This window comes from Setaria viridis, chromosome 9 (genome assembly GCF_005286985.2).
Source record: "Setaria viridis chromosome 9, Setaria_viridis_v4.0, whole genome shotgun sequence".
NCBI classification, from domain to species: Eukaryota; Viridiplantae; Streptophyta; class Magnoliopsida; order Poales; family Poaceae; genus Setaria; species Setaria viridis.
The window spans coordinates 16,582,756-16,593,543 of NC_048271.2; the positions used below are offsets into that span (position 1 = coordinate 16,582,756).

Genomic DNA, 10,788 nt, shown 5'->3' on the forward strand with positions numbered 1-10,788 from the left:
GTAGGCCCGGCTCTGAGCTAATGGTTGGAGCTTATTTGGTTGTGTGGGGTTGTTCATCGAGTTCCTTCTGGTTGTGGGGTATTTTGAGGTGATTTGCTGTTCGGTACTCTTGTTGCATCATGAAAAGTGATGTCTGATGTTGATTATGTGATGAAAGGAATAAAATATACAGATGTTTTCTCAATCATGCGTATGCATAGTGATTGATTGTTGCCAACCAATCATTTACACTCCTTTTGTAACTTATACATGTATTCATGAAAACATACAACGAATTTTAAAATAGCAACATACACTGGTTTATAGAAGGTTATCGCGCATAGTAAGGATAGATTCATTCACAAATATAAAACATAAAAAAAAGAGGTGTGAATGGAGTGTGCGTGCGTAAGGAGTTGATGTGTTTGTGTGTATGAACAGCAGTACCCAGATGAGAGGCTTGAAAAAAAAAACTTCGTCTTCATCTTGAGTCTGCATAATGAAACCTTTTTCTTTTTCTTGTAAACCTACTTTCGTGATGGAGCTCATCTCCTCACAAAAACATTTTTTCAATCATCCTATAGAAAAGAAAACAAATCATAAGCTCGTAGCATTGCTTTTAGTTGAGAGCATAGGATGCTGCATATGTTGCGGACTACGACAATAATCAGGTAACATCAAACTGCTAATACAACAAAATTCGATCTTTTTATCAGTGTATTGTTGCTACTTATGAATTCTCCCACAACAAATAGAAAATGACTTGAGCAACCAGTAAACCCCTCATGATATGATAATAAGAGCAAGGTTCACAAGCCATGTCGCAAAATCAAATTTGGTAGTGACATGGTGAAATCATTCAAACATCAACTGTGTGTAACTGTGTATGTGTTATTTCATTAAGAAAAATAAAAGGGTGTTATTTTCCCTATTTTCTCAAACAAAAAGAGCACTGCTCTTGCCTCTCCTCTCTTACGTATATGAAGCAAAATTTTATTTTCAAAACCCCCTCCTTTTACGGTGTGGCACAATTTTTTTTTTCCAGTTTCTTGTGTTTACTTGTTATCATTGCATATTTGTCATCTTCGATGCTTAGAACACAGGAGATTGGAAGGTGTAGCTGTACAGGTGTGCACGAGAAAAGTGCACATGCTCTTGCAGTGCAAACATGCGCACAAAGTTTATGGTTAACAAACAGCTACAACAGCACGGTTGGTGAGATGAGAATGGAAACAGTTTCTATATTCAAATAAATAAGCAAAGACACCACATCAAACAGCTGGAATAGCTCAGTTGGCCAGAGCGTGTGGCTGTTAACCACAAGGTCGGAGGTTCGAGCCCTCCTTCTAGCGTCAATTTTTCATTAAGTATGGGCTTTTTTCATTTTCTGTTCTGCGCTGGATTTGAGTGGGCCAATGTTCGCTCTGGGCTTTTTTCGTTTTGAGTGGGCCAGTTTTCGCTCTGGGCTGGAATCGACTAACTTAATTTATTTTATTTTCTGCTCTGGGTTACGCTCTAGGCTGGAATCGACGCACTTCTTAATTTGGGCGGGCCAAATGTAAAAAAGGATGTGAAATTCAGGGCCGGGCAGTCGGCGGCCTGCCACGCACCAGATGAAATGTGAGTTATCGTTTTATCTTTCCCTGGCACACCGTACAAACGTAGACACTCACATACATGCATGCATACTTGCTCCTACGAATATACGCACGTAACCTTATTCTTATGATCACCTTCGAAAAATTAAACCCGATAATTTTCGAGATTGATGAAGTCACCACTGGCGCCTCGCTGTCGACAGGCACGTCGACTACCACTGAAAAAAATGCGAGCACCAGTACCGAGTCGAGAACTCAAACTTTGATGGGTAAGTTCCACCACAAGAAATCTTACCAGCTGAGTTATGCTCGGTTCCCTTTACTAGCTTATATTGATAATGTCTTAATAATGGGCTAATCAAATGAATATGCCAACTAATCGCTCTCCCTGAAGTCAGCCGTCCACTTTTATTTTCCGAATAAGCCAGCCATCCACTTACAACTTCATTTTTTAAGTACAAGAAGATAACTAATTTGTATTTCTGGAAACTATGTAGACACAAATTCACAATCACAATTTGATACTCCCTTCTCGCTCTAACCCAAACTAGCAAATCTTCTGAACTACACTGCAATTTCTCCACTGCATGTAATGCAACTACTAAACTGTACATACAAACTTAATAATTCATAGCACCACTACTCTCTCAGCCAGCTAGAAGTAGAGCCCGCAGCCACCCTGCGCCTGCGCGTACTCCATCTCAATCTCCCCCAGGCCGTGCTCCTCGAACCCCACGTGCCCCAGCGCCATGGCCACGGCGGCATCGTCCCCGCAGCCGGCGTTGTGGGGCGCCCCTACCGCCGCGCCATGGTGCACCACCGGACTGCAGTAATCCAGGAAGCAGCTGCTGCCTTGCTGCAGCATCGCCTGCAGGTTCATCAGCAGGGTGCCAGACGAGCTGCCGCTGCCCGTGGTTACTTGGCGCTGCTGGTAGAATCTGTCCGCCGGAGCCGCCGCCGGGTTGGGTAGCGAGCCGAGGAACGCCGGCGGCGGCGAGGAGGGCTCAGCAGAGACGGTGGCGGTGTGGCCGTTGTGGATCCCGCTGCTTCCTGTCTCTTCGCCTTCTGACGAGAGTTTCATCTTGTTGAACACCCTGCATAGTACCCAGTCCTCCTGCATGCCAATGTCCAATAACATTAATTGGCACGTGAGGAAATGGCAGGTCCATGCACTTGGCTTGCAGCTGCTTCTGCGGATAAGGTTTGCATGTAGGACACGGCAGATGACGATTTCTTCTTTGTTTGTTTTATGCATAAACATTATTCATGTATATGTGCATGATGAAGCCGCCACAACTGAAAAATGTGTTTTGTATATCTTTGGCTCGGAGTACTTTTCAAATCCGAGCTTACACACATGCATGCATATTGCCACCCTTTCTGCAGGTCATTTTCCACCGACGCTACGGACAAAATACCACTCTAGAAAATGGAGTATACTTTTATAATTTTGTGTCAGAGACAAACGATTTAAGCTAACCCAAGGGTCTAAGGCGTGCCATTAGCATGATAATACGCTAAACCAACATGTTAGAGTTTAAGAATTCCATAAAAATTGTAGATATATACGTGGTACACATTACTATTTGCACATTGCCTCGCACTCGATATTATTTAGTTTTGTTTCTTGACGAACTTTAGAGATCATTACTTATTAATCTTTCTGGTCCCAAATTGTAGGTTGTTTTGGTTTTCTAGGTACATAATTTTTGCTATGCACCTAAATATAAGTGTATGTCTCTATAAACCTAAAAAAGCCAAAACGACTATAACAATTTGAAACGGAGTGAGTATTATTTGCCATCATTTGGGTGATATGTCCTGAGGAAGCTACCAGCCAAGCTGCTAGCTATCTTAGTGCCGAAGATATATCTCTTATGGTAAATTAAGTTATATTTTGTGTACCTTTGGTGGCGAGTTAGGTGTTTCGAGGCGAAACTCGTGCATGACCCAGCCGGTCTTCTGCCCATTGGGAGCACGGCCACGGTAGAACACCAGCGTCTTCCTCATGCCAACCAATTCGCGCGTGGCCGGCTCATGGACCACGCGGTCCTTGCCAGTCGCCTTCCAGTAACCCGTCTTGGTTGCACGGTTCGTTCGCGAGCCCGTGGCGTACTTCCTGTCCCGGAAGCTGAAGAAGTACCACTCCTCTGCGGTAAGCTTAGCCACATCTGAAATTTTGTTACAAGAACATATATTGCATGTCAAAATCACCTCTCATATATATCATACATTTTTTTATTTTCTTTTATTTCTTTTTTTATTAGGATATGCTCAAATTAAAGCTTGATCATGTTCTAATTAATTAATTGTTTGTGAGCTGACAGCATGTCACATGATCGTGTCCCTAGTGAAGAAGCACATAGCTGACAATAACGCCTATAAGCATAAGAGGATGTGATTGGATGCACACATATGAGTTGGCACAGTGCGAATATAGTGACGCTGTTATGGCCCTAGAAGTGGACTCCGTCGTTGGTCCCTCGCGTGCTGGAGTTCTGTGAGACGCCATCACAAATTATTGGTGCCAAGCTAGCTAGCAACCGCGCATGATAGTACTTGTGCTCCGAGTAAGCCGAATAATACATATATGTCTGTATCAGACCATATGAACAGAAGAAATTTCCCCAGTATCTTCGAATTAATTAAGGCTAGAAGATCATACACCCATGTACATAGAGGAGAGATACACATGTATTATACATTTAATTTCTAAAGTGAATAGACTCTATATTGTTTAATAAGGCTAATTAAAGTGACTATACTTGTACGCAGAGAGATTCTAAGAATCAAGAAAGCAACTATACGTATAGCTAAGCGCGTAAGTGGGTAGAAAGATTGCCAATGATGATGTGATCAATCAGGAGCCGGTAGCAAAGATGATGAGAAACAAGAAACTAGAATTGCCTTCAAAGAAAAAAAAATGAAGCACGAACATGTTGATTTTTAAGGAAATTAGTTATGTTACATATGCATATATACTATTGTATAATGCATTCTTCACATGAATAAATTGGTTATTCTACATACATATACTTCTATGACGTTTAGGACAAACAATAGTTTAGTTTATTTTTGAACTAATTAGCTTGTTTGTCTAAATATCATATGTTTACTCCCTCCGTCCCAAACTACTATTCATTTTGGTTTTTATAGATACATAGCTTTTATTATACATCTAGATATATATTATGTCTAGATATATAGCAAAAGTTATACATCTAGAAAAGCCAAAGCGAATGGTAATTTGGGAACGAGGAAGTAGTAATTAGTAACTTACGTATCTTTGTGCACTTCTCTATGGCACTCATGGTGAAACCGTTTTCCGGCACATCAATCATGCAACTAACACATGCATACAGTAAGCTTTCTAGAGTTTTTTTTTTGGGTAAAACGGCAAGAACCTTATCATATACAGCGCTTGTGAAGAGATAGTGCTGTCTACTTGTAAGTCGTTTTGAGATTTTTAGATTCGCAGTTTTTTGTTATATATCTAGATATAGTGTACATATAGATGAATAACAAAATGTATGAGTCTAGAAATGCCAAAACGACCTACAATTTGGGATAAAGGGAGTAGTAGTATGCAAGAGACGGTCACATAATTTAGGACAGGCGGTAAAATGATGTTCAGCAAAGTAGAGTGGCCCTCTTACATATGAGCCAAAAAAGTGAAGACGATGCCGGTGAAGATAGAAAATGCAATGATGATTATATATAGTTAAAGGAGCTTAATTACCGGGAAGCTCCCATGGCTCACGGGCATGGAGGTCGACCTCGACCAAGGTCCCCGAGGCGACCCTCTGGTTGGCCACCTTGTTGCGCAGGTAGAAGCACACCAGCTCCTCGTCGCTCGGGTAGAAGCGGAAACCCGGCGGCAGCGCCGAGTCCATCTCCCTCAGCCCCATCTACCAATCCTCCGATATGATCCCCGCTCTTTGGGTGGTTTATTTCGTGAAAATGGCAAGTGTAAAGAATGAACGAGGAGGCGAAGTAGTGGCGGCTCATATATAGCTAGGGAGAGCCGGAGAGGGAGGAAGCACACGGGTCGCCATGCCAAGCTGGCTAATTAATCAACATGGCTAAGACCGCTAAGAGAAGAGCTAGGTCGTTAGATGACGTGGAGTTAGTTAACTGTATTTCTTTTTTTACTTCTGCGAAAGAAATTGATTATATTTTCTTGGTGACTTTGGGACGGGTAGAACCGTAGGAGAATGAAATGTGTCCTCTGTCGGCAACTCGGCACCTATCTCGTCATGAGATATACAGAGCTTAAATAATAATGCATGCTCAGGCTAAGCGCCTCACGCTTCCCTGCTGTGTTTGGAAGAAGTTTCACAAGCCCACTGTGGCAAGAAAGCTCAACAAGGTCACAACACTGCCTGTGCTTCGGGGCACCAAGGAGCATGGACCACCGAAGACTACAGACATAATGGATGTACCTTTTTGCACCTTGATCGATCGAACAGTACAGTTCGGGTCCATCCGCCGTTAGACCGGCGTTTAAAGAAACAAGATAAGGAGGATACGAATCCAATCCTAGTGATCATTTAAGATCCATTAACTTTACTATGGAAACTAAGTACTCACTCCGTCCCAGATTTCACTATTCATCTAGATATACACTATCCAGATACATAGTGAAAATTACGAATCTAAAAATGCCAAAACGATTTACAATTCGGGAGGGAGGAAATACTTCTTCCTGAGTTTTAAAATATAAAATAATTTAGTTTTATCTTAAGTTACAAATCTCTAACTTTATTAAATTTATTTATAGAAAAATACAACGACATCTGACATACCAAATAAATTATTTAATGGTAGGTTTATTAAAACTTCTAAATTGATGCTCTATAAACTCAATCAAAAAGAGGGAAGTCTGACTTAATTAAAGTAAAATTAAAATTTCTTATATTTTATAATGGAGGGAGTAGTTCCACTCATACAACCACGTATGGGTTCCTCTCGATATGAAGGTGTGCCGTCTGGAGCATGCATAGCAAGTAAGACGAGATGAGATTAGACTTGGTCACAAAAATTTACGAGTTTAGAGATGGTTACAAGGTCACATTTCTTTTTACGCGCGATCAATATATATAATCCTTGCACTGTTAGTGCTAGAGTTGTAGTAGGAGCATATGTGTAGGCGTGTGCGAGTGAACGTGTGCACCTAGTGATTAGCCAAGGCAGTAGTCATGTACAGAGACATGGATGGAGAAGGTGACTAGACCACAACAAGAATCCTTTGCCTCTACGTGGAAGGCTGTGACGCCAGATGACCAAATCATACAAATTTATATTCAGATTTATAAGGTGGTAGTTATTACGTGTGAGAGAATGTTTGCATGCGACAACCAAGCTAGTCACGGGGAAGCACGTTAAATGCTACTAGTACTATTTGATTTTCCGAGCTAGCAACCGCACCGGCCGCTTGCAAACTATACAACCAAACACAAACAAAAGCAAAAGATCTGACAGAGATCTTGATGGTGCTCATAACGAACACGCACACCGATCACAGGCAGCATGCAGCTTGTGACGAGCTAATTAAACTACAGATTCCGCTATCCCACCATCGACCGACGACCATCAGCACTCAGCACTGCTGCGAAAGTAGTTACTTGTCACGAGACATGCAATTAATCGGATATATTATTTTTTTACTAAACACAGTAAAGACGTAGATGTTCATATACACTCATCCCTACTGTTGGCAGACTTGAGATTGATGAAGTCACCAAACACACCTCGTTATTAATGAAATACGTCGTCTACCACTGAAATAATCTATGTAGCATCAGTTAAACTCTAGGTAAATCCAATAAATCCAATAAAAATACAAGTACCTAAGTCGAGAACTTAGACCCTGCTGGATAGATTCCACTACGAGTAACATTATCGATCACTGAACTATGCTCAATTGGCAGTCAAACATATTACTAGCCGAGGGATCATCGGATCGAGCCGTCGAGTGATCAAGCGGAGCCGCCGCGCGGCTTTCCGGCGGCCCCAACAGCCGAATCGCAAACTTCTGGCCCACGATTTGATCAGTTAGCCCGGACGGCCACGCAATCAACGACCGGGGGATCGACGTGGACGCGATTAGCAACGTGAATGAACACGCGCGGAAGGAATCAGTAGCGTGTGGCTCGCCGCAAACCCCAGCGCGTGCATGCAGGAGGGACCAAGCTAGAGCGATGATATATAAGCACATGTATAGCTATATTATTATGTCCAGTAACTTTTAGCATTACCGGTTGTAAGTGATGTATAGCGATTAACAATGAAAATGACTACCAAGATAAAAGAAAAAAAACGAAACCATGAAAAAATGGGTCGGTATAGCTTCTCTTCCCATGAATTCCTTGTATATATATTATTGGGATCTTTGAATACACGTGGTGCTTTAATTTTATAAACACGTTATTATTCACCTAATTAGCTCTTAAATTATTTTGTTGAAAGAAATCAACTTGAGAGAACTAGAAGCTCAAATTACTCTTCCCTTATGTGAACTGAGATGGATACAAGAAGACTAGAGAAGCCAATTAAGGGCGCTGTGCCGTCCAAGTCCAACCACCGGTCAGCATGTACAGAGCCAGGCTTGACCTACACATGAAAATATATACCTTTGGATGTCTGGCATCTTCGAGAAAGAGTTAATGAGAAATGATTTGTCATGAGGGTGCGTGAGAGAAATAAAGAGATGTGCTCAAACTAACAAGAGCACGCCAAATAGTTGAACATGACGGCTTGAGAAATACTCCCTCCATACTCGCAAAGTAAGTCGTTTTGGACAGCAACATGGTCTCCAAAGTATTACTTTGACTCCTTATTTTTATAAAAAAATTTATTAAAAAGTGATATATGTATATTTTTATGAAAGTATTTTTCAAGACAAATCTATTTATATGGCTTTCACATTTCCAAACTCAACAACTTAAAAGTTATTCATGATTTATATTCCCAATGTTTGACCCAAGCCTTGTCCAAAACGATTTCCTTTGCGAGTATGGAGGGAGTATTCACTATGAGAACTAGAAACTTTGCCGAGTGCCACAGGCACTCGGCGAAACCCCAAAAACACTCGGCAAAGGCTTTGCCGAGTGTAACACTCGGCAAACAGCACACGACAAATTTTGTGTCGGCAAAGACTAGTTTGCCGAGTGTCAAAACGCGAGCACTCGACAAACATTTTGCCGACGGCCAAAAAACACTCGGCGAAAAGATGTACTCGGCGAAATACGCGCTGACGGCGTCGGGCGTAACGGCGGATTTGCCGAGTGCCAGATGGGAGGCACTCGGCAAAGACCCGGCGTTTGCCGAGTGCCAACACTCGGCAAAGCCAGCTTGTTTGCCGAGTGTCCTTGCCCTTGGCACTCGGCAAACATGGTGTCTTCGCCGAGTGTCAGGGTGGGCACTCGGCAAACAACCCTGCCCGGGTAGCTGGGAATTAGGGCCTTTGCCGAGTGCCTCGCGCCTGGCACTCGCGCCAGGGACAAGGCACTCGGCAAACAAGCTATCCTACACCTGGGAAATGCACCTTTGCCAAGTGTTAAAGTCAAAACACTCGGCAAAGACCCCTCTTTGCCGAGTGTAACGCTCGGCAAAGTGCCCAGAACCCCCCCTTTTTTCATATTTTGCTACGTATAACGGAACCCTCTCAATTCACAATACACATATCACAGGCATTTGTAATAAACAATCACATGCATAATTCATAACCACAGGCATAATTCATAAACACCACAGGCATAATTCAACATAAGCACATAAATCCAAGTTCAAGTCACAATTTAGTTTCAACCAAGTTCACAACCAAGTCTACTTCCGTGGAGGCCAAGGAGACCACTGCGACAAATCTTGATCTTCATTATTCGAAGCTGTCGATTGATTCTGCACATAGGATAGGACATTCTGAGCTAACATCTGAAGTTGTCAAATTTAAAGTATTGAATCTTAAGCACAATGTGTCAAGTGACTCACAGGAGTAGTCGTGGGTGGCTGAGGCGAAGGGAACATGATCGGCGGTGGCGGAGGCAAAGACTGTCCCATGCTCGAAGCAAAGTTCTGCATGTACTGGAACATCTGCTCCATCCTAATCCGGTTTTCCTCCTCCATCCTCCGCCGCATTTCCTCCATCTGCGCCGCCATCTCCTCCTATTTCTTCCTTGCTTCTTCCACCTGGGCCTACAATATTTCATTGCAATGTTATAATGCAAAGCTAAAGTATAACAACAAACAAACGATGAATGGAAGAGAAAGAACTTGGAGAGCCTCCATCTGGAACTGTGCAGCGGTGGGTCGTGGCCGTATCGCCGGGCTCGAGTCCGTGCTCCTAGCTCGGATCTGGGAGAGAGTGGGAGTAGAGGCCGTGTCGATGACACTGTCGCCAATCCAATATCGGCCATGCTTCTTGCCTCCTCCCACCCTCATCACGATTTCTCCATCAATGTCCTCGGAGCTCGGATCGAAGTCTGGCCCGTGAACCTCCCTAGCCATCTTTGTATACTCGCTGACGCGGCTGTGTATGCTAGGGTGGCTGTACGCCTCGGACAGGTCGTCTGGGTTGAAATCGATATCGGCCGTCGCCTTGCCCTTTTCTGAGAGGACCCATGCCTTGAGCTGGGAGCAAGGTCGGCCATCATGTGACGCCGACTGCGGCAAAAAATTCGAAATGATTAGGAATTATATAGAACTGAACATTACAATAAAGAATTGAAGTTGCGTACCCATTTTTCTCTATATTCATCAAGGCTTAGGCTACCTTGATGGTGTGGTGCAGTCAGCATCTGCAAACGTCGCTGCTGGCAAGCAAGGTGGTTCTCCAACCACCCGGGCTCCAACCACAGGTCGACCATCCTCTCCCAGCACGGCATATGCGCACGACACCACCACGGAGGCACCTACATCATCAAGTGTGTGACATATGAAAAAGAAAATGAGCCTAATTAATCTTAAATAGTAAGCATCAACGTTCTTTACTTACCCTCATGAATTGGTCCTTAGTCATGTTCATCGTTCTTGCCTCCTCTTTTCTAACCTTCATCTGTCTGTATTGAGCGTGGAATTTGATGATGGCCTGGATGCGCGCCTCGTAATGCATGTCCTTCATGAGCTTCTTGGCGGCTACATCACAGACGGCCTTCGCCTTGGCCTCGAACCCCTCCTGGCATCTATAGAAATCCTGCATATACACGCGTATACA

General features: G+C 43.2%; 1 protein-coding gene and 1 non-coding gene across 2 annotated transcripts; one reads left to right on the forward strand and one right to left on the reverse strand.

The window, feature by feature from the left end:
* The first annotated feature begins 1,257 nt into the window (after positions 1-1,257).
* On the forward strand, positions 1,258-1,331 carry TRNAN-GUU (transfer RNA asparagine (anticodon GUU)). The gene has a single exon. It is a non-coding gene; the product is annotated as a tRNA-Asn (tRNA).
* A 631-nt stretch (positions 1,332-1,962) lies between these two features.
* On the reverse strand, positions 1,963-5,639 carry LOC117837506 (protein CUP-SHAPED COTYLEDON 3). The gene is made up of 3 exons (XM_034717155.2): positions 5,317-5,639; positions 3,483-3,748; positions 1,963-2,691 (listed from the first exon to the last, which is right to left on the reverse strand). The coding sequence occupies exons 1-3, from the start codon at positions 5,483-5,485 to the stop codon at positions 2,233-2,235; spliced, it is 894 nt and encodes a 297-aa protein (XP_034573046.1). The 5' UTR covers positions 5,486-5,639; the 3' UTR covers positions 1,963-2,232.
* Positions 5,640-10,788: the final 5,149 nt, after the last annotated feature.

What these genes read in the sequence shown, in the direction of transcription:
- LOC117837506 (XM_034717155.2), bottom strand. Translation starts at nt 5,485, where the DNA reads ATGGGGCTGAGGGAGATGGACTCGGCGCTGCCGCCGGGTTTCCGCTTC. An exon ending in TGAGCCATGGGAGCTTCCCG is followed by an intron (nt 3,749 to 5,316) that starts GTAATTAAGCTC and finishes ACAAAATTTCAG; the next exon opens with ATGTGGCTAAGCTTACCGCA. An exon ending in CACCTAACTCGCCACCAAAG is followed by an intron (nt 2,692 to 3,482) that starts GTACACAAAATA and finishes ATTGGCATGCAG; the next exon opens with GAGGACTGGGTACTATGCAG.